At 39.6% G+C, this 25,212-nt stretch overlaps 2 protein-coding genes across 2 annotated transcripts in view; one reads left to right on the plus strand and one right to left on the minus strand.

The window, feature by feature from the left end:
• Window positions 1–25,212, plus strand: part of LOC128740442 (dual specificity calcium/calmodulin-dependent 3',5'-cyclic nucleotide phosphodiesterase 1-like) — a 167,462-nt gene that overhangs the window by 37,864 nt on the left and 104,386 nt on the right. The gene's annotated exons all lie outside the window — the stretch shown is intronic.
• Window positions 9,475–23,394, minus strand: LOC128741131 (maltase 2-like). Its single transcript, XM_053836725.1, has 7 exons — window positions 23,167–23,394; window positions 12,581–13,250; window positions 12,218–12,505; window positions 11,328–12,055; window positions 11,125–11,265; window positions 10,460–10,522; window positions 9,475–9,874 (listed from the first exon to the last, which is right to left on the minus strand). The coding sequence occupies exons 2-7, from the start codon at window positions 13,190–13,192 to the stop codon at window positions 9,631–9,633; spliced, it is 2,076 nt and encodes a 691-aa protein (XP_053692700.1). The 5' UTR covers window positions 13,193–13,250; window positions 23,167–23,394; the 3' UTR covers window positions 9,475–9,630.

Here is a 25,212-nt window from a genome sequence, read left to right on the forward strand (position 1 = left end):
AAATTTAAATGCGTGGGAATCGATGTACATCAGCACCGCCGATCGACTTTTAATGAATGAAGATGAGGCGCTCATCTCATCGCCTCTCTTCCAACTGACGAAATTGAATCTGTAGCAGACAACAAATCACAATGCGTATGCAGTCGACCACCGCTCCGTAGATGGGTTGGATTAAACCCGAAACCGGTTAGCGAAAAAGGTAATTTTAATGTTTTGTAAGAACCATAAGTGATGTGTCTTGTTTGTTCATGTTAAGTTGTTCTTACGTTAAGCAAAAAAGTCAAGTTATAAGTTGACACCTTATTCTCTATCACTTCTCCATACTATTCCAACTACACTACAACTGTAAGCAAAAAGAGGCAAATGCATGTCATTTCTACACGACATTTTATATGAATGCATTCCATTCGAATGGTCAGCTGACGTACACTTACAAGAGATAGGCACTGTCGATACAGAAACAGTACAGAGCGGTGGTATTGGTTAAGAGTCTGACATGGCATTGCATGCTGGTAAATGTATAGAAAAAGTGTAACCGTTTCGGTCCCTGGTTCAGAGAACTAATTTCTTTCCCTATTCTGCGCAGTTTGAGAAAAACTTGAACATCTCCGAGTTTGCGACCGAATTCCCTGGAGCATTGCATGCGGTGGTTGAAAGGCACTTTGTGAACATATGAATAAACAAGAATTGTGTTGCCGATGGAACGAGAAATTCGTCTGTGGTTTAAGGGTCAAGTAATATCGGTGAATCACGGAACCTGGGAGTAAAGCTTAGTTGGAATCCGGGTAAAATTGAATCCCATTATAGCTTTGGTTCAATCCACGGATCTCTCAGTTTAGTTAAAAGGAACGAACCTATAAGTGTTGCTTCAATGACCTCTGCTCCACGCCCTTTACTAATTTTCTGCTCTTCTTCACGTCTGTCGCGCCCAGAAGATATTATAAACACATAGGGTACGGGAGGGTATTCCCATCACGCTACTAATTTCGGCATACATTGCCCTTTTTTGGCTACACTTTCCCAAATAAAAACTTTGCCGCTATATAACAATACTGAAACGAATGTAGCACTCATAGGCTTTAATGTGTTATAACTATTTTTATAAAAATGTATGTAATTTGTTAAATATTATTCAATAATCATCAAAACCACTGTTTTCCCACTGGCACGTAACCAGGCTGAAAAACCAGCAGCAATCGCTTACACGTATCCGCTCTTGATGGTTTGGAAAACACACAATTATGATCATGTATACTTATTCTAGAAACTAAACAGCTGTGAATATGCTATCACAGAACAATTCTACTTCTTTTTATCACAGAAGAACACAAAAATTCCCCTCTGATATGAAAATATAAATCAATTTTTATTCACTAGCCGTTAGCAGCATTTTGTTTTTAATTCCAGCATATGGTGCGTTATTTACACAACTACCAGTATGTGAGGCCTGAAACGCCTGAAATGCTTCTATCGTGTTGACATAGCTAGTATTTGAGTGACAACCGGCGCTAATGTATATGAACGATTCAATGATACACTAGCGCCAACAGCAAGCTGTTGTCACTGCAAAAATAATTATCTTCAATGAGCCCGGAATATAGGCAATAGCGACAAGTTATCAATCGGTCTCTCTTTTGATCTGTTTTTGAAAAGCATTTAAACCCTGTGCTGGCTATTTCGGCCGGTCGGATTTAAAAAACACAGACACCACTATCCAGCTTTTTACGAGCCATAATGGCGGACGCGTTCGTAATATTTGATCAGCATTTTTGACATTTCCCTAATACATCGCACGTTTTCTTTCCATACATTCCTTTAGTTTTACCGTGAACACGCGGAAAGAAAACGTGCGATGTATTAGGGAAATGTCAAAAATGCTGTTCAAATATTACGAACACGTCCGCCATTATGGCTCGTAAAAAGCTGGATAGAAAATGGGCTCAATTTAGCCGCAGCGACTTCATCATTCCTCGCGACTATAACTCAAATTCAGTAGCGTTTCATTAAAACCAAAATACACGCCGATATTCAGTAAATAATATTCTATCAACTGGTATAAAAATCTTGTCTCAAATAAATATAGTTTCAACGTAATTCTTGAATATTGTTCAGGCTACCGCTTAATGGGCTGGAAATACCCTCCCGTACCCTATATTGAATATGCTGCGAAGTGCGAAGTGTAGTAAGCAAACCAACTACTGCCTGCATTTTAACCGACGAACTTGTGTGTCATTAATGCGGTGAACTATCCCAAGATTTTACGCAGTCAAAAAACAAAAATGCTGAAGCGCAATTTGGAAGTAGTACAAGCTTTTCATCGAAACAATAATGCTTTTGTTTGACATATGGCTAAGAAGGCGATAGTTTTCATCACGTCGGAAGCACAATAATCCAATACCTGCATAATGAAAAACAAGCCGCATCTTGTTAACCAAAAACTAGAAAGTTTTGCAATCATGTGCTGTTTGGAAAATAGATGATGAACCATACATAGAACTTGAATGCAAAATGCGGTATTATATTATGTTACCCGTTTTGGTGCTGCTGAGAAGTCGAATTTTTAATGAAAAATGTTAAATACTGCTTGAGCTGTTTGTAACAAAAAATGACAATGACAACCGATGTTTACGTAAAGAAATGGTTGAATGCGGCGCCTGTTGTAGTAAATAATCTGTTGTAGTAAATAATAAACAAAATAACCCAGTACAATATGTGCTGGACGGGATAGGTATCACTGCATAACTCAAAGGCCACGGTAGTCTGATACAAAACTAACGCAAACCAATTCGTACCACAGGAGATTATTGTTTTGAATTTTCTACAGGCAAGACCAATTTAAAAATAATACTTAGGCTACCTAATAATCGTGTTTATACTAGGATTTTCTTCTCAGAAGGAACTGTCCGAAATTCAAATAATAACTCAAACAGCCACTGAACACAATTTTGCTGCAAAGTTTTGCATCAATATGTCAACGATTTAAGCCGCGTTGCAACTTACCCAATTGTTCGGAGGATCTTTTTCGCCCTTGCCTTCTCTCCATACGTAGAAATTCCTAAACTCTGCATTCCCTGCCACTGCTTTCGTAAACCATTCATGCTCGTTACTGGTATGATTCGGTACAAAGTCCAAGATTATTTTAATATCCAACTCTTTCGCCTTTGCCACTAGCGCATCAAAGTCTTCCATCGTTCCAAACACGCCATCTATTTCGCGAAAGTTCGAAATATCGTAACCAAAGTCCTTCATTGGTGATTTGAACAGAGGACTAAACCATACACCGGTCACTCCCAAATCCGCCAAGTGATCCAGCTTCTCGATGATTCCCTTAATATCTCCAACACCATCACCATCCGAATCTTTAAACGATCGCGGATAAATTTGATAGAATACTCCGTTCTCCCACCAGTCCAGTTCTGGACCATGATCATGATCATGATCATGGTCCTGTTCGTCATCCTGTCGGGTGAAAGTTTTCGCTTCCATCCAGGCACAGAGCCCGAACAGGAACAACAGCGCCAGCTTCATTCCACTATACTCAATCTTCTGACGCGACGCGGTTAAAAAATCTTACGAATACACAGACACTGATCCCGATGTTCTCCTAAAGTCGTAATTCGACGAACAGATTGATGCAGACTACGCCCTCCGCAACCGTTCATCAGTCTTTATAGAGGCGCCGCTTGACGGTAGCAAACCTTATCACCCAATGCGAGATAAGTGGCAGATAAATTGTAACCATACGGTTGTCACGATTTTTGGGCTATTGGCCAGATAAGTTCGATTGAGGTATTCGCTAAAGATGGATTAATTGGTTGGTCTGTTACTGTAGCTTTGAATGCATTGGTGTCAGGGTGATAAGCAACCGGTAATTGCTAAATGAATCATCCTATTATTGGCAGCGATGACTGATGCGATGTAGTAGATTTGTGAAATGTTGAAAGCAAATTTTTTGTTGCAAAACCATTAACGGGTTGGTGGTTATATTATATAAGTAGCTATATTGAATCAGTCACAACTGCAATTAAATTAATTGAACAGAATCAAATCGACCGGCAGTATAAGATCGAAGCACATAAATATACGAAAACCATTGGCAAATATGTCGGTTATATGAGATTTTAAAATTCGAATTCAAAAATGAGAAGCGAAAGAAAAATGTTTTGTAAAACTCTACTAGGGTTATTTCCAATTCCCGTCGTAGTAAGTAAAGCCATTCTAATTTTCATCATTTATTGAATGGATTTAATGCATACTCCAAAAGTTCTTGTGCTGATTTGACTAAAATACGCTTGCCTTCCGATCCGTGAACTTTGAAATCACTGAAAAGCGATTATTCAAGCATATTATTGAAATTACGCAACTGACTTTATTTCTTAAATTCGTCGTACCGTTTTAATATCCGTCCATCAAAATTTTTCATCGTCTGAACTGAAAATCACAACAATGTTTACGAAGCTAACGCGCATGTATTTGTGTAGGACGGCATGACAAATGTTATTCTGCAAAATTTCTGCAAGTCAGACAAGTTTTCTTGGTTGTAGAATAACGATAATGCCTTGCGTGAGTTATTTTCATTAATAAATGACGGAAATTAAAACGATTAGTCGACATTTTCTTCTTCGTCGCACGAAAAAAACGAATGAAATTTGGCTGGTAGGAATTCTTTAATGATAAAAAGCATTTAAATAGATCTCAGCTCACTTTGATTGATCGCGTATGATAGACAGCAAACTAAAATATTGGGGAATACCTGGTTTTGCATTGTATGTCATAAAAATGCTGATATTTTTAATAATTTGTGTTTGATAGGACGGAAATAGGCAATTACGACGAAGCAGAAACATACCCTACTACAAATATTACGATTCTTTTACTCACAATCAGAGGTTGGAAAACTCGCAAAATGAATAGATACGCCGAGCATCGGCAAACGATTTTTATCATGATAAAACAGCTACGCGAGTGGTTCAATTCACCTATAACAATGAGCAACATACACTCACGCTTCGTACCATCGCCGAATATATGTACGAATATCGTGAGCAACGCAAAAGTGCGAATTGACGCTTTCTGCTGCTTGTAAAGCCACTAACACTACTTTAAACTATTCGCTTTTCGTGGTATAATAAATAATAATAAATAAATAAATATTATTTTGAATACTTTCCGACGTCCCCGGCCATTCTATATCCGAAAAATCGAACACACTCAATGTTCAATATTCAATTTTTGAACGAATTCTGATGTTCACATTGAGGTTCTGTTTGTGATAAAATTCAAAGCTGATTCATGAGGGATGTTCATCGATTCAAATGATCACTTTTTCGCGAATTCTCCAACCACTGTTCACAATATTATAATAGCAAATTTGAAATGCGTCTTAAGAATACCGCTTCTAATTTTCTTGATGATCCCAAAATAGGCTTAGGAGCGGCATACGACAGTGCCGTCTGATCCGGAGTAGGCAGCTGAATTATGGAACGTGTTATTTCAGCACCAAATCCAACATGACAACTCCATCACGAGACTCGATAGCGTGACCTCAGTAAGGCAACCTACCTAAACTAAACTAGTATGAATAATTTAGAAAATACGACTCATAGATCGTCTCACAGATTCGCGACAACGAAATAGGAACACAGAATGGAAGCTAGGTATCTGAAATTAAGATCAATCAATTTCGATCAGCTAGAACCTCGAAAATACGGCATCGTGGTCTGCAGGAGATCTGCCGGAAAGGCGAGAAGATGTGGAAGATCAATGGCACCAAACTCAATTTTACCGAAACGGAGGAGACGGGTGTGGAAGAATTGGGTAGAATGCAGGATCGCGTGATGGACTGGAACATAATCAACAAGACGATGTGTCTGCTGAGGCTAAAACCGAAGAAAACAGAACTCAAGACTGGGCCTAGTATGTGGCTAGCATAGGACGATACTGCTAACGCTATTTCTTATCTCAATGGAGTGACTACTGCTTAAAAGTGCTAGTGATCGCAACCATCTAAAAGAATGTGTGCGTGTGATGTTGATGCGCGATGTCATCCAATGATGTCAGTGTGATAGTGATGTTAGAATGATGATACACACAAACTATGATGACACACACAAACTAACAGTTACAACCGTCGTCCGTGGGCGTGTACTAACCCTGTCCGTAGAGATTTCACAGAATACCCAGTCTTGAGTTCTGTAGTTACCGCTTAAAGACTTGCTTACTTGCTTAAGTGGCTTACCGTCCTAATACACAGTCTGTTGAACAAGATTTCTCCAATTAATTCAGTTGTGAGCTAGCGCTCTCCAATTCCTTGGACTTGGTGTCCAAGTACTCTCCGCTAAATCTCGCTCCACCTGGTCTAACCATCTTGCTCGCTGCACTGCTGGTCGTCTTGTTCCTACCTGATTTGAGGCAAACACCATCTTTGTAGGGTAGTTGTCCGGCATTCTTGCAACATTGTCCATCGTATCCATCCAGCTTTAGCCACCTTTTGGATCCTCGGTTCGCCATAGAGCTGGGCGAGTTCATGATTCATCCTCCGCCTCCTTAGAGAACAACTGGTTTAATAAGCGTCTTGTATGGGGTGCACTTTATACGTGGATTTAGTCTGCTGTCTGTGAAGGCCATAGTAAGCACTACTTCCGCTGACAACACGCCTCCGAATCTCGTGAGCCATGGTAGACAAATTCGTCGACTACCTCAAACTCATCGCCGTTGATCATTATACTACTACTCAAGCGGCGTCGGTCGGCCTCGGTTCCGCTGGCTAGCATGTACTTTCTTTTAGACGTATTTACATTTAACCCAGCCTTTTCTGCATCGCGCTTTAGTCTGATATACCGTACACAGCCACAGATGTATCAATAATATCCATGTAATCGGCAAAGCAGACGAATTGACTAAATTTGTTGAAGATCGTGCTTCGCGTGTTGAAGTTGATATCCGCTCGGTTCATAACACCTCCCAAGCAACAATTTAGGTTTTATTACACGTTTATAAGGGTTTTTATGACCAAAATTGGTATCGAAAACCGCAATAAAAGTGCAATAAAACTCACATTGTTACTTGGGCTTGTAGCGCTATATTGAACAGCAGGCATGAGTGACCATCACCTTCACGAAGCCCTCGGTGCGATTAGAATGAACTTAACAGTCCCCCCGAAATCCGAACACAGCACTGTGTACCATCCATCGTAGATTTAATTAGTTTGATGAGCTTCCTGGGGAAGCTGTTCTCGTCCATGATTTTCCTCCATAGCCCTTTCTGGTCGATGGTATCATATACGGCTTTGAAGTCACGGAACAGATGGTGCGTAGAAACTTTGTATTCACAGCCCTTTTGGAGGATCGGCCGCAGTGTAAATATTTGATCCGTTGTAGACCGACCTTCGACGAAGCCGACTTGATTAGTTCCCACAAATCTGTTCGCAACTGGTGATAATCAGCGGAAAATGATTTGGGACAGCACTTTATTGGCGGCATTGGGAACAGGAATCACTCGATAGTTCTCACAGTCCAACCTGTCGCCCTTCTTGTAGATCAGGCAGATAATCCCATCTTTCCACTCCTTCGGTAGCTATTCTGTCTCCCTAATCCTAACAATTATCCGGTGGAGATAAGCGGCCTGCTTTTCTGAGCTCATTTTAATAAACCCCGCTTCGACGCCATCTTTCCCAGCTGGCGTATTTCTTTAGCTGCATGATAACTTCCTTAACTTTGCCTATCGTTGAAGTCGGCACCGTTTCTCCCTTTGTCGTATCGTCGAGATTGCTTTCCCCGCTGCCATGGTTTCCCGCCTGGGTTCCATTCTGGTGTTCATCAAAGTGCTGCTTCCATCTTTCGATGACCTCACGATCGTCCGTCAAAATACTGCCAAAACTCAAATACTGCCCGACACATTTCGGCTCGCGGCACAAAGCCTTTGCGGGATCCGTTCAACTGCTGGTAGCACTTTCGCGTTTCCTAAGAACGATGCAGCCGCTCCAACTTCGCATATTCCTGCTCTTCAGGGAGTGCTTTTTCTCCCGCAAGATTTGGTTTCGCTGCATCTTTTTCTGTTTGTGTCTTTCCACGTTTTGACGTCTGGCACTGCGCATCTTTGCCGCCTGCGCAGCGCACTCCTCATCCATCACCCTCTTACATTCATCGTCAAACCAATCGTTTCGTTGATTCCGTACCACATGCCCGATGGAACTCTCAGCTACACTGGTACAGTCTTTCTTCTACCATTCCCTCCGTAAATTGTAAAAACTACCGTTATAAAAACTTACTTGATGAATATTTCAGCTGTGGTGCAAAGACTAGTACAGAGTCGAAAAACTGGATCCCGTACCCTACTACCTACGACCATGTTCTTGGAGGCGGCAAAGTCGATAAGTTTTAGGTCAATTTGGTTGGTCAGCGGGTGTGCGCTGAACTATGATCCGACTAGCGGGCTCCAAAATGGGAGAAACGAAGCAAACTCCCGCTTTGCAGGTGACCTTGCCAGTTTCGCTGACGACCTTGACATTACTACTAGAATCTTTGAGACGATGGTAGTAATCTACACCAGACAAACAGATACTAAGATGATAGGGCTAAAACTCAATGGGCAAAAACCAATTACATGTGGAGTCGAGACTCAAGGGATGACGGTGAACTTGAAGTCAATAACGCGTGTAACTAGATTCTACGAAGCTATTAAGTTGGACGGAGACGAATGAATCTTAAGATTTAAAGTCTCCGTTAACAAATAAAAAACGAACGAACGAATATTAAGTTGGAAATCGGGCTTACTTTACTCTGTTAGCCACCATATACTTCGGTTAAGAAGAGTTTATGAAGATCCCAATTCCCGCAGCTTTATTGTTAAGTACCTCTTTCGCAGCTATTCGGTTAACGCTAATGACGTCGACGTAGTTTTCAAAGCTTAGCAATGCACAGGTCTTCCCGACGATGACTCCATTCCTTTTCACACCCGTCCTTTCAATATTATGTTGGCCAATACCTTGCATCAAGACATCCTACGTCCAATTTTTAATCACATATTTACGTCTAAGATTTACAAACAAGCTTAGTTCAGATTTACCAACTGCATTAACAAACAAAACAACCTTACCGCATGATAGCATTCTTTGTCCACTTCTTTTTATTATATTTTTATATTTTTCAAAGAAGCAATGCCATAAAGAATGGTTACAGCCTACAGTTTACTCCTAGGACCTTTGAACTACTTTGAAATGTATCTAACTTTTCGTAGCACCGAGGATCGTCTGCAGTTTTTTGGATAAATTATTGACAAGGAGTAAACTAATTGGACGAATTCATTTCCTTCTCCTTAAGTTATATAAAATGCTGATACTAATATAATACTGGGGTTTCTCAATTTTTTCTTTAAAAGAATAATGCTTACTTATAGTGTTGCATTGACTATTATCAACTAATGCAATGTAATTTCCAGTTGTATTTTTGTTTCACAACTTTAAACTTTTCCTGAACAACCCTCTACGGTGCAAACAGTTTTACCAAGCAGTAATCTGTATTCACCCACCGCGAACCAGCACAACAGGTACCTATCGAGCACAATGCAGCACATCCTGTTGTTGGGCTTCAACTTCCGGAAACTTCCTTCCTGCTCAGGCATCACGATTTTTCACAGTCTAAAAGAGCACTCTTTGTCCAGGCCTAGCCAGCTAGCTACGGATGCCATAGTGTATGACATTCCATCACGGCCACCCCCAATTCCTCCCCCACGGCGGTAGATATGAAAACCGGCAACAGCGAGACCAATCATTGTAGAAGCAATTATGACCGTATCCTGCGTTACCGACTGCAGTACAGCCGTGGGCAGCGAGAAGGGCACACCGAATAATGACAGCCGCCGATGGGTGGTCGGGCTGTGCATTTGCAGAAAGTATCCAATCCAACGCACACCAGGGGATGGGCGGGAGGAAGCGAAAGGAAGAAAAAAGAAGAACATGAGAAATCACTTCCACGGAATTGTCGAATGCGCTTGTAATTGAGCTTAATTAGGTAAGAAGGAACAGCATTTACATTTAAATAAGATCGTTTCGTCACCCAGAGGAAAAAAAATGTTTCGAAAAGCGGTAATCGCCTTTTGGCTAATGAAACTCGTAATCTGACTTTAATTTGCGAATGATTATTGCATTATTATCACTAGCACTAATTTCTGAAGTATTAACTTTATTATTTTGTATCTATTTTCAGGTGAGTAATTCAACAAGGTTTATAACTCAATCTAGTAAGTAAAGTAGAACTACAGCTAAGCAATAAATGTAAGAAATCCACTGGCTGTAAAATCAGAAGGGTGCCACTTAGCCAATTCAAAAACTACCCACTCGTGATATGATGTTTTTTTTTCCTTTTCGATTGTAAACCATTTCCTTTGTCGTAAGAAAACATTTGCTTTGTCCGAAATATAAAATAAAAGTTGCTCCTCTCCAAACCTTCATTCAACGTACCTTTCTCGCAGCACCAGGGAATCGTAGGGCCCACAGAAGATGCTGTCCCGTTGAACTCTGTCACTGGATTAAATAAATAAAAAGTCAATTTGTTAGCAACCTAAGTGGATTCGTACTGTTTGCACATCGTTTGATGGAGAATCCGAAGGGAAACCATTCACTATTAGCTGTGGAAACAGCGAACGAATGCGGGTGCTTGTGCCTTCCAGTGCCTGAGATTGTGTTTAAACTCAATATTTTCCTAGCTTAGCGCTCAGTTACGGATTTTTAACGATTATTCAAATAAATGCTTGAGACATTGAAAGCTAAATTGTGGATTCGATTCAACTGTGCAACTGTGTCAGTTGTACTGAAATTTTTGGGTTTACTCTCCAAGCTAAGCAAAGTTGCTAATTGGCACCGGAACGTTTAATTGACATTGACTGACAATGCCGCAAATCACTCTTGATCTAAGCACTAAACTATTCATTCTAGTCTCAACTCGCTGATTTATTGTGCTGACAAATGGCACATATATACACAGACACAAACAAAGGCACAGGCACCACACGCGGAAACAAACAGAACGGAAGCCGAGTGCAGATAGCACTCAACAACAGCGCCAGGACTTTTTACTGGATAGCTGATAGCTGAGTAATAACATGCATCCCGCTGAGACAGCTTACCCTACTTTATAGCTGGAGGAAGACGACACCACTGCAACCGTGAGTTGGTCGGAAAGTCGAGGAAAAACTGACAGGTCTACAAGTTGTGGTCTGGAACCTAAATTAAAAATAATGGCGAAAGTGTCGTGATTAAGAAGTTCCCTGAAACAACGAATAATAATAATTAGTGCCAGGACAGGGTGAGTTGAGCAGGGAAAATCTACCTGATGAAGGTGACTATCTCCTCGTTATACGGAACCAACTGGATCGTTCCTCTGCGAAATGTTTCCTCTTGTCTTATTTTTACCAACTGTTGATATATTTTGTAGTGGCTTTTCTCTGCTTCTTTCTGCAGCTTCAAGTTCAGTCTTATATAATTAGGATTAACTGGAAGCCAAGTTTTGTCTGCTGTAGAAAACCCAGCATTCTTACTATCATCCCACTGAAACGGAGTTCGCTCGGGATCCCTTGAAAAATCTATGAAAACATCGGATTTTATTGTTTCTAACTGCTCATTTGTGGTTGGAATGTTCTTATAATCCACCATTCCAATTTCCTCCCCGTAGTAGGTCACTGCAACGCCAGGCAATGTCATCAACAGTGTGTTAACCGCATCGATTCTTTCCACGCCGTACCGCGATCCTACTCGGGGCTGATCGTGATTTCCGATCACCCAATTTGCATCCCGATTCCGAGGCATATAGGTCAACCATTTGTTGATGGTGAAAACAAAATCTTGAGCACTGGATGCCTCTGTCAGATCGGTAATGAGCAAAAAATTAAACGGTAAATGTGACCCACTGCGAGTACCATCCGTCGATTGATAGTATTTCATCGTGAAAGTAATGTTGGCATACGCTTCGGTCATCATTATCTTGGCTGGACCTCCATGGGCTTGCGTCCAATCGTCCAGAAGAGAGCGCCACTTGTACACCATGTCATAAACTTCCGGCTGTACGGCAAAACAGATTCAATATAAATCTTGGTTAGTGCTCACTGAGGAATAGGCTATTTTTCAAAAGGTTTGCTATATTAAATAAATTTTTAATACAGCTCCTTTCCCTTATCCTGAATTTAATTCAAATATTTATCAGTTCTTGAATTGCTTACCTACCAGATCTTTCGTATAGTAATGATGGGTAAATCCATAGGAAAGCGGATCCGTATCCGTTCCCGTTTCCGGTTCGTCCCTAAAGTCTTCCACCTCAAACAGATGGTTGACGGCATCAATCCTAAATCCGGCTACACCTTTCGCCAACCAAAATCGCATCACATCGTTCATCCGTTCCACCACAGCTGGATTGCGGAAGTTTAAATCCGGTTGCTCTTTGGTAAATTGATGTAAATAGAATTGGCCCCGCTCCGGGTGAAACGTCCAAGCCGAGCCGTAGAAGACAGATTGCTGCCAGTAAGGAGGAGCAGAGATAAATCAAATTATTTTCAATAATATCCACTTGAAGCAAAACATTTTCATTACCCAGTTGTTTGGTGGCAACGGGGGTCCTCCCCCAGGATTCATCCGACCATTATGCCATACGTAGAAATCTTCGTACTCTGGATCCCGAGCCACGGACCGCTGGAACCACTCGCACTGGTCACTACTATGATTGGGCACGAAATCCAGCACTATCTTAATCCCCAATCGATTTGCTTCCAACAGCATCTCATCGAAATCCTCCATCGTACCATACTCCGGTTGAATCTGGGTGTAATCAGCAATATCATAGCCTAAGTCAACCATCGGTGAACGGAAAATTGGTGACAACCAGGTCGCCCCAATGCCAGCGTCCGCCAGGTGCGATAGCTTCGATGTAATACCTTGAATATCTCCAATCCCATCGCCATTGCTATCCATAAACGAACGGGGATAGATTTGGTAGAAAACCGTGTCCTGCCACCAGCCACGGCTCTCTGCTCCATGACCGGAACCGCTAGCACCAGTGAACACTGTTGATAATATCGCTAACAGCGGGATTATCCGGCTCAAGTCCATCCGATGTCGGCTGCGGTGCAACGGTAACGGCAAATCTGATGGCAGGTAATTTTTCATTCGATTCACTCGATTGATTACCGGCAAACTGGTTTGCATGCAAATTCGTTTATTTTGTTTTTCTGGCACGGTCTGGTGAACTCAAACCTGGAAGGTTCTGAAAGTGGATATATAAAATAGTTCTACTTGAATCTACTATTCATAAAGTTTTTATAACCAAGCTTTTAATGACAATCATTAAAATTGTATAACAGTTAGAATAGTGGCCTTCCATTGTCCTCCGCGGTGAAAAAGCAGCCCAACTAATCATTAAAAACAATAATGATTCATCGGTAAGTAAATACCTAAAATAATTGAAAAACAAACAGTTTGCATCGCGTGTCCGATAGCACCCACGTGCTACAGTTCAGAATTGATACCTGGCCGACCAGGTGAATCCCTAGAGCTACGGACGTCCGAGAACGTCGGTAATGCAGGAAAAAAACATGTTGATTAGCTGTTTCCGTCGAAAATAAAGCAAAAAAAAACTTCCGATAGCGAGAAGGAGTTAATTTTCCGTCCTTTTTCATTCCTCTGCACGAGGAACAGCTGTTCGAGCTTTGGAAATCTTGTTTATGTCATTTTTCTTCCCGACTGCTAACGAGATATACTGCAGACTTCCCTCTCTCTCACTTGACTAGATTGGTGCTATAAATATTTGCGCTATAGTCAACCTTTGGACGGGCTGAATTGATGCATCGAGCAGCGAGGAAATTTACTCATCATGGTTGAGAAATTACGGCAATTCGAGTGGAAAGATAATCCGCACCGTAAACTTGTGATTTCTTCACTTGTTATGATTGCTCTCGGTAGAGGAATGTCTGAGGACTTTCAAGCACGCACTGAGCTAACGGAAAAAAATGCAAGCATTCAGTCAATTAATCAAAAGAACTTTCGTATAATAAATGAACCCTTCACGTATAACACGCTGAGATAATCAAGTAACAAATATGCTTGTCTGTGGGGTTGTAGCTGATAAAATATGATTGTTATTACAAGCCGAGATGTCCAAATACCAATTGAAAAGGTTCAGAAAAGGTTCGTATTCCTATATTTGAAGACGAGGAAGTAAATAAGAAAAGGAAAGTCAAGCTCTTGGAACTATTCAACAAGTGATAAGATTCGACATATGAATCATACCGTGTATGCAACATATTCTGAACGGTTAAGGAGCTTCAAAACTCAACTAACCGTAAAAAATGATTCAACATTTTATTACAACTTTTATAACAAAATTACAACTTTACTATCAAGAAGCGGTCACATTATAACGTATTTAAAAAATGACAATGACGTTTACAGTTCCAATTTGCAGGGAAAAGTCATTGTTTACCATCTTTTTATTGTAAATTTAATTTAGTTCTTTCTCTGTTCTAATTTGCATTTGATGTATGAACGACGTATTTGTACTTTGATTAGTACCCCTTTTCTTTTATACCAAGCGGATAGATGTTTCCTCCAAGTTAAACACAGCCGTATGATTGCTGAATAGGTCTTACAGATTTATCGCCTTGAGGCAGGTCTCAACTTTTTGGAACCACTTGCGAATCTTAATTTCTGAAACTTGAGTGCGTTGCATGGTAAGACTGCTCGGTACTCGAGAAGAAATTTCTTTGTATCGGGTCCTAAACAGGTTTGCCCATTTTCATCCAGGAATCCCGTTCGAAAATAGATTTCGCCTTCCAGACTGCTTCACGGTACTTGAAAACTAGGGGAATGTCGTCGTGGTTGAGCCTTCTTTTGACGTTCGCCTATAACTACCATTTTCACTACCTCGATCTAAGTTAGACACCTCCAGCGATAATCCGGCCTAGATATTGTTCCAGGGTAGAGATCCGTACAAACTACTCATTAGATTCTACTGGAACATGGGCCTGGCTAGAAGAATCGACGTCGATAATTAAATGGGTGATGGGAATGAAATTGCATAATTTTGTCTGTGTTGTTTAAATCCGACAGACCGAAAAAGCCTGCACAGGTTTTACTGCTTTTCAAAAACAGATCAAAAGAGAGACCGATGGATAACGTGTCGGTATTGCCTACATGTCGGCTCATTGAAGATAACTAGTTTTGCAATGACATCAGCTTTCTGCTGGCGCTAGTGTATCATTGAATCGTTCATATACACTAGCACCAGAAGCTAGTGGTTGTCACTCAAATACTAGCTATGTCAACACGATATAAGAGTTTCAGGCGCAACTGCCTCACTCATTGTTAGTAGTGTAAATAGAGCACCGTATGCTGAAATTAAAAGCAAAATGCTGCAAATTGCTAGTGAATGAAAATTGATTTATATTTCTATTTCAGAGGGGAATTTTTGTGTTCTTCCGTGATAAAAAGAAATAGAATTGTACTGAGATAACATATTCACAGTTGTTTAGTTTCTAGAATAAGTAAACGTGATCATAATTGTGTGTTTTCCAAACCACCATCAAGAGCGGATACGCGTAAGCGATTGCTTCTGTTTTTTTCAGCCTAAATACGTGCTAGTGGAAAACAGTGGTTTTGATGTTTATTGAATAAAATTTAGCAAATTACTTACATTTTTATGAAAATAGCTATAACACATTAAAGCCTATGCTACTTTCGTTTCAGTATTATTATATAGCGGCAAAGTTTTTATTTGGGAAAGCGCAGCCAAAAAACATAATGTATGCCGAATTTAGTAGCGTGCTGGAAACAAAAGTCGTGTTATAAATTGTTCCTAGAAGCGTTTGACCATCGATCGAACAGAAAAATTAGAAGGATTGTGTACAAGACACGACCGCATAAATGACGCAGGACTACGCTGCCCATGGATTCATAGTTGACGTAATAACCAAAATGACCAAAACGTACTTTTTCGGTCCTACCCATTCTTAACTATGTAATATACATACCCAATGCTCAAACAACATTTGTTTTTTCGAAAATATTCGAGAAATTTGGGAAAATAGAGCTACTCTGCATAGTTGACGTAACTCCCCGTATAATCATCTAGCATAGCAACTTGCTTTTCACAGGCTTTACGCAAAGCTATGAGAATAAACAGTCTGTTTATTCACGTAAACTGGCGTATACATTTTTTGAATACAATCACGAAACCCCACCGGTCCTCTTTTAACTAATCTCTACTAAATTTGCAGATTATTTGATTGAAAAGTATACAGTAAACATTTTTTTCGATAAAAATGCGTTTTCTCAACAATGATGGTGTTGATCGTTACGTCAACTATGATGCATCCATGGGCAGTACTTACCCAAGACTCTTTGTAGCGATAGTAGCATGTATACATGCATGTAATAATACGATTCTTCATACATACAAGCTACATGCAGCATATATAGAGTTTGTTGAGATTAAGTGCAGGTTGAGAAAATGCGATCATTTTTCAATGAATGTTAATAGCGCCTTAAATCTTACTTCGACATCAAACACTATTTACATACCGTCATCCGGGGATACTTGCAACACCGGGGTTACTTGCAACACTTTGGCGCATCGCGCTTTTGACAGCTCTAACGCATTTGTTTGCTAACATAACCATTTGTACCCAATGCCATATTAAAGAAGGGACGTTTACCTATTGTTTAGTTAAGTTTAACCCATTACATCATTATTTTGCTTGTTTTTATACGATTGGAAAGTAATACCACTTTTAGAGTAGGAAAAATCGATGTGCAAAGTTGCGTCAGTTCATTGACATGGAATTATTTTTTTATTGTTTGGTTTCTGTATACAATAAGTGCATCATATAAGCTAACAAAATAGCTACTTTGAGCTTTGTTTATATTTTGAACTTGGAGAAGAAACGATGAATTCGTGTTGTTACTTCCAATATGGCGCGGCTTGCAGCACTTGTAAAAATGAAAATGATCGTAATAAACAGTATGTACAAAGTAAGTTTGCATCTGTACGATGTTATTTTGTGTAGCACAATCTCCAGCAATATTAAATTTGTGAAAAATTCCACGTGCCTTGAAATGGCAATTTGGAGTTCGCCGACATGCTGCATTTTCACCGAATATCTTTAAAAAAGCGATAGACGAAATTGGGAAACAAAAAACGCCTCCAGTATCTCTTGTTTTACTACAAATAGATTCAAAATATCTCAAAATAGTCAGTCGCGGTTTGAAATCAGATATAAAATCATAAGAAACGCAAAATCAGAAAAGTGTTGCAAGTAACCCCGTTTACTGGGTAACTTGCAACACCCCTATTTTCAGTTCATTCTACAGATTGATTTAGTTTATATTTTTTCTTACAATCATAAATCAAAAGTACTCACCACTATACAAGTTTTGGCTACTTACACTTGGACCTAAATGGTATACTTCGAAAGTTATACTAAGTCAAAGTTCAAAAGTGTTGCAAGTATCCCCGGATGACGGTATAAATGTATTTTGATATCAAAAAATTGTTATGTTAAAATGGCTTGACTGTGCTGCAGGTTGAGAAATCTATATTTTTGGAAGTCCAAAACTTTTTCATCGTTTTATTCAATTTGATCATTGAAAGCTACCGCCATCCGGGGTGACATTGGGCCACAGGGGTGAGATTGTGCCAAAAACCAACAATGTTTGTTTATACAAATAAAATATATCTATGCAAACTGTTGGCTCAAATTCAAGATGGTTTGAAACATAATTTATTTATTCATAACGTGAAATGGAACACTAATAATATTAGCGAACAGTTTGGCTTAAAAAGGGTTTTAAACTTTAAGGTTAAAAATACTGAAAAAAAACGTTGACAATAAATGTACCATATAAACAAACCCAAACAAGAAATCGCATCAATTTGCTATTCTGAAGATAGATAAAATATTCATTTACAATATATTGAAAAGTTATTATGCGTTGGATGGCTTTTGATTACGGAAATATACTTTTTTCTCAATTTTGCACTTTCCGATCCTTTGAATAAACACTTTAATATGAGACAAATATGCTTTACTTTATATATACTGTCGGTTTTCAAGGTGGGGCCGATTGCATGTCCTCTGGCTGCAGTATCTCGATCGAAGTAAATAATTGACTTTGTTGAATGATCAAATAGATAAGTCTTCTGAGATTTTACGCTCCTTCAATTTCCCCTTTCTAAAACCTGGAGACTCTACTGCATGTTTAGTAGCTGTCTGTAAACTAGGTACTTATTATAGGTTGTTGTAGACGCCCCGAGTAGTTTTCGTTCATACGTTTTATTATAATTTGTAAGGTGCGTTGTTTTTGGACGTCTCAGACGGTACTATATAAGTAAGTTGAAGTTGTTTGCACAATGTTTTGTATCTTACTGCCATATACTGAGTTGACGGTCAAATAAACATTGGCATCACTACAGATTGTCTTGTCTTGTCCAAAGAAATTAATCTAAATGCAATGCTTGACTATTGAATAGTAAAGATTGTAGGCAACTAACTGACGCAAAGCAGCAAATGAAACATTCAAAACTATACTCGGATAAAATAGTCGCTGTTTTCCTCGCTTTGAGAATTGCTGCGCCACGTCACATGCACGACTATGTTTCCGTGTATGACAACAGTTCCGAACAAATTGTTGCAGTACCTATTCGTGACTATGAAAGTAAAAGAGGTTGTTAAGCCTGTTCGATCTTACACGAAAACCCACGCAGAATTGTCAAAACTTGCTCACTTTTCTATGATGTTTCACCTTCAGGACATCAATTTGCTATGACGGAGCTGTTGATATGTTTCTGGTTTCTGTATGAGGGAGAGGGAGAGAAACAGTTTTGCTTTTGTTTCCACCCACACGGAGACAGTTCGGCATGGGAAGAGCGAACAGGCCTTAAAATCTTTTTCGGCTGCGTCATAGCGAATTTGGACTAGATTCGAAGTTCAAAAATAAACTCGGTTGAAAGGAAGGGGTGATTTTGTACTCTGGCGTACGTCCCAAGCACAGATATCAAATCGTATAGGCTTAAAAGTCGTAAAGAATCTTCGACCTGTTGGGAGGAAAAGGCTTTGTCACTTTGTTGCTTAAAATGAAGTAATCGAAATCACATCAAACAGATAGTGTATTTAACTGTCGTCCCTGCCTGTGATGCAAGGCGATCACGAAGAAAATGTATGGGTATATTTGACCTTGAAACTTTTCGTTAATTTTCTCTAACTAGCGATTGCAAAAGAATAGAAGTTACATAATTGCTACAACTATTATGAGTCGGTCGGTATATAAACCATGAAAATCCATTCATAATTGGAAGAGCTATAAGTGTTCAAAATCTTTCATATTTTGTCGCTTGTATTTTTTGCTTTTTCGGAATGACACCCTATCCCAACCTTGCCGTAAGACGTAGTCCTACGTCAAAAGTGGTCAAAATGGATCTTCAAACAGTGTAAAGAATCACAAGCGAGTAGTTCAAGCTTTCAAGAAGAATCCAAACTGTTAGAACGACGTTAAACGTTAGGATGTTAAAAAGCAGTTTGTCAGAAGTGTCTTCAGGGCGTACACGCCGTGGAATTCACGGGCATTACGACGAATGAAACCAAGCATTGCGAATGCTTGTAATAGCAATCGGGGCCAGCTACAAACGACAATCTCCATGACCAGCGTTGCCAACCTTCCAGATTTGTCTGTGACATAGGTGCACTCAAGTCGAAAAGATTAAAGAGCAATAGTCCGAGTACGCTTCCTTGGGGTACGCCGGAAGGAATAAGAAGCGGGCGGAATTCACTACAACGAATGTTGTGCGATCCGTCAGATATGAACAGAGGCATTTCGTAATCCAATCCAGAAGGCGCATGTTGCGCCATTCCGAAGCCCACCAAAGTTTAGCGAAAGCAGAGATGGATGTTTGGCATCTTCTGTGTGGGACAAGATATCTTATGATTCAATGAAGATTGCTATAGAATATTAACAGGGCTTTATCCAGTGATCTATTGGTTGGTAAAAGCGACTAGATGATCGTCTCTAACGTAGCGTAGTTATCAGTTAAGTTCGCTACAGCACTCCCCTCTTAGATGCTCCAATACTTTCAAGGAATCGCTACGTGGCGTCCAGATTGGGTACGGTATGGAGATGGCTCGGTGTGATCAGTTACCGTTGATGGCTCGGTGACTTCGATGAAAGCTGCTTTTAGGCAATCTATCGAGATTGGTGATTGCTTCCCATTGATGTCGACGCTAAATACTCCGTGAGTTGCTTCTGCGACAGATGCTTGCAGGTCTTCTTTAAGAGCAGTTCTCATTCCGAGGATCCGATAGCCATCAGCAACGATTCAGTCCCCAGTGAGTTACGGTGGCACATACTTAATAGCTGCCTTGAATTGTCTATGAGTGCTTGCGATTTGTCCATTGGCTTGAGGATGATAGTGGGTGATGCCCATGCTTCTGGTTAGTTCTTGGAACAGCTCGGGCTCGAGTTGTTCCTCAAGGGAGGTGATAACGTTCTCTATACCTCCAAAACGCGCGACCTATCCGGTAAGAAAAGCCCACGCAACTGTAACTGCTGTCATGTTCGGGATCAGTATCACTTCAGAACAACGTGTAAACTAGACGATCTTTGTTAGATACGCGTTCCTATCGAATGGCGGTAGTGGTTCAATCAAGTTCATAAGGATGTGTGCAAGCCCTTCGTCTGGTATGGCAATCGGGACTATTGATGGTCTATTGTGTTGGTAAACTTACGATTTTTGATAAGCGACGCAATAGGTGACGAAGTACTTGCAATCGCGCCGCACACGCACTGTAGGTCCGTGACGAGTCGAGTGATTGCTCGCACACCAGGATGATATGCACTCTGTAGCTCCTGCATAATCTTACTCCGAAAACTCTTGGGTACGAATGCTCCGATAGTAGAAGTAAAGATATTGCAATACATCGGAATCGCCGATAATGAAGCTTGTAATGCCTTTAACCAAATATATAATATATTTGCTTTAATGTAAACGTAATATTGATTGGTGGATTAGTTTAACGTGTTTAGCTCGGGATCGTGTTGTTGCCGCTTTGAATAGCTTTGTAAAATATTTGAAAGCAATGAAAGAATCGTTTGCAAAATTAATAAGCAGAATTGATTTTTAAGTGCTTTTTTTAAACAAATCATTATGTTTCGCAACCAGTTTGAAATAGGATAGCTTAAAATTTTTTTGGAGAAATAAAAATTTGACTGTATTTAAAAACAAAAGTTTTTATCACCCTAGTACGTGTGTTCACGGAAACCATAATAATGTGGAAAGATACCTTTTAAAATACTTTACCAGTAATCCGAATAATAGCATAGTTCATTTAACGTTTTTTTTACCTTATCCCAGTTTCAAGTCTCCGTAATGGAGCTAACATTTTTAAGCACCTATGCCAGAGTTTCACTGCATCGAATCCAGCTTATCTTCAAAACACAAAACTAAATCCAGAAACCATAAATGATAGCCATTCGATATAATCACTCTTTCGTCTTCCAGGTCGTTTGGCACCACTATTTTTAATGTTTGCCAATAAAATCACAGCTTCCTGAAGTTGTTTACAGCATACCCAGCATGGACCAGCTGATGTTTTCGAGTCGTCCGCATTCCGTGTCGTCTTACGTAGAACGTGTTTTTTTTAACGTAAAAACTTGGAGATTATTTCTGATCCAATAAACCGAACGTAACGAAAACTGTTTAAAAGTGATTAATAGGAAACTGCGGATATATTTTACAGTAAAGATAGATACCAAAAGCACAATAAAAGGCAATGACAGATGGGTCTGCTTTACAGCGAAAAATTATGTTCAATTTTATGGCAGCATTTTCAAAAACTATATTATTTTCGATTTTTCTTTTTATTGACTCAAGTTAAATTGTCCCAGTTAAGTGTAGAGAGCAAAAAGATATTTTATGGATTCATTTTTGAAAAATGAAAATTTTCCTAATTCCATTATATATTTATTTATTATTCCAACAGTTTCATCTTTCTTTCTTTTTATACTACCTAGTACGACGAATTGAATATTTTTTCTGTATAAGCTTATCACTGCATCCAATACTTCGGTCTATTGCTATATTCCCCAACTGTATTCTGTAGTCCATTGCTTTCTGTGCTGTATCGCTATTGAGTAAGTGATATGCTTTATTTTTATTGTTATGCGTAGATTTGTATGTATTATGTATGATAGTTTGTTTACTTTTCTTTAGAAGCGTGTACTCTACCTCTATACCAAAATAGCAGGCTCTGATGAAACTTCATCAGATTTGGGCATCACCTAATAGGTCCTCGGGACCTCACTTTTAAATATGTTAACCGGTAAATAGGTTGAATTTAGTTAAAAGTTTGTTCAAACAATTCAAAATGCCCAAAAAACTACAAACTCGAACTCTACGTAGTTTTCTAACAATAACATGGTGGAAAAAATCTAAAAATACGTCATTTGTCACAGTAAATAATACAATTGTTACAATTAGTACTGAAAATTTGAGTTTGTACACTTCAAAGGCATTCTCAGTAGCATTGACTAAATTTAAGACATTGAATGACCTTGATTTTACCAAGTATCGAAGCCAGAACCATTCGCTCGTCAAAGCAGACTTTGTGAATTTGCAGCCCTTCTAGAAGTAGAAGTGTGGTCTGGTGAAAAAATCAAAACTTTGATTAAAACAGTGTTTTGACCCGAAACTAATCTCAAGCAGCGCTTTGAATACTAACACACTCACCGAAAACACAATATTGTCTAACTTTGTAGATCCTATTTAAGAATTTACTTACGTGACCCAATAGATTTGACTAACAAATCTGGAGAAAATAAATTGAATTTGAGACCGAAACGTTTCATGCCGGAAATCCTTTCCTCTCATTCTAATAAATACAAGATTGTAATTCCACTCACACTCCACTATTCAGTGAAGAGTTTCGCCGAATCAAAACAAGGCTAACGAGCTCTCCTAGCGTTCCTAGTAGCATCAGCTCTATGAATTTTGGAAAGCATTCAACACAACACAGGATGCACTTGAACTGGAAAAGTTGTTACTGTCATTTCAAAAACAGCATCCGAACGTCACCCGTACTCGACGGGGATGAAGTTCTCATACTGAATGATACGAAGAAATCCCTCTCATCACTTACCGGATTAATGCAGCTGGCTTGAGCGCACTATCAGTCCAACAGTCTCTATACGCTTAGTGTGGTACGGGCAACCATTGAAAAACTCATTACACTGCATGGCACGAAGTCGCGTTCTTGCACCCACAGAGAGCCAGGTCTGTGGGAACCAGGTCGGATGGAGCAGAATGGTTACAACTAGTCTAGTAGTATCTAGTCATTTATCACGAGCACTGTTTTAACTAGAATTTTAAAACAATACGATGAAAACTGCACATCTAATATAGAACGACGTTAATCCGAACTGCCGTTCCGAAATATTTGACATTCAGCTGATTTTAGAAATGAACTGCGAAAGGGGAATCGCGAAGCAACTCACCGATGCGCATGTGCACGCTTGTCTGCCGCGTTTCGGATCCGACTGCGATTCGAAAGTTCATTGCTACAGTCTGTAACTGATGGTGCTTGGATGAACCTAGACAGCCACTGAGCGCGTACAATAATAACAGATGATAGCGAAGGCGATAGGAATGACATGGTTTTATTGGTGAATTTGTTTTTTATTTAGCTTTTTTTCCTGCTGCCCGACGAAGCCGAAGCATGTTTACTCGATCCAGACTGTATACCTCTCAGAACGTGTTGGATTACGTTAAATGGAACTTGAGCGAAACAAAGGCGTTTGGTACTGTATAGGGCAAACGGTACTTTTTCGGGTCATTTTCGATGTTCGATTTAAAATTTACAAAACTACATTGACAAATAAAAATGTTCCATAAAGAACGCATGATCGCCTAAAATAATTTAAAATTTCTAATAAACATAGACGACACTTTCCACCCAAACATATGAATGAAGACAGAATCGACATATTAACTACCCCCATGGATGTGGGTTAACAAGGTACAATAATAAGGCGAATGATTGAAACCAATCAGCTTGTAGGAAAAAACGCCGGCTTTTACATTAAATAATGTATTTCCAATACCTATAATATTGCATTAATTATTGAAATCAATTTTGGGTGAGTGTAAAATGATTTATTTCGAATATGGTATGCGTCAGAAAACCAATTATAAATCAATTTTGTAAAAGTGCCTCGAGCACGAACGTCAGGTTGAGGCAGAATTACGGATATAGGTACAAATTCGGTAATGCTTGCTATTTTTCATTGTTCAGCAGTATGCTACCGAAATGTATAATCTTCGACAAAATGATACTTAATTCTCTTAATGTATTTATGTGGACCAACGCAATTTTTGAATTGAAATCGATTGTTATGCGAAATTGTTACAGGAACAATAGCGTAGCGAAAGCAATAATTAAAAAGCAACACCCATCCCTACTAACACAGTTGTTATAAAGTAATTTTGGCAATTGATATATGACTAACTTTCATCATAAATAAGTTTGTACAACTAAAATTGCTGAAATTGTGGTACTTGGAATTAATTGTGCTTCGCGCCGCACAATTCGTTGTACATTCGTACACTATAAAAAATCGACACGTCGCATCCACGTGAAAAATCATGTAAACTTCTGTACAGCAACTGACATGAACTTCATGTACTAGTTAATGGGAATCTGATAAAATTTACCGGGATCGCACGTAAACTGGTTAGTATGAGTGCGAGTTACTAATCGTAGTAACGCTCAACATCGACGAAGAAATGATCTCTCGAGCCGCATCAACGTTAAAATCATCGACTAAATCCGGCCCAGATGGTATTCCGTCTGTGTTTTTAAAGAAGCACATTGAAGACCTATTAATCCCTCTACAACTCGTGTTTGGTCTATCAATCACAAGCGGAGTATTTCCGCTTGCATGGAAAACCGCCCAAATGTTCCCTGTGCATAAAAAAAGGGGATCGGAAAGATGTCAATAACTACCGAGGAATTTCGTCATTGTGTGCCATTTCCAAGTTATTTGAGCTTGTAGTCATGACTCCGCTACTGTCGCACTGTAAACATTACTTGAGTGACGACCAACATGGATTCATCGCAGGCAGATCAACCACTACAAACCTCCTTTGTCTCACAACATATGTTGCCGAAAGTCTAGCGGATCGTGCT

The sequence above is a fragment of the Sabethes cyaneus genome, chromosome 3 (assembly GCF_943734655.1).
Source record: "Sabethes cyaneus chromosome 3, idSabCyanKW18_F2, whole genome shotgun sequence".
Taxonomy (NCBI): Eukaryota; Metazoa; Arthropoda; class Insecta; order Diptera; family Culicidae; genus Sabethes; species Sabethes cyaneus.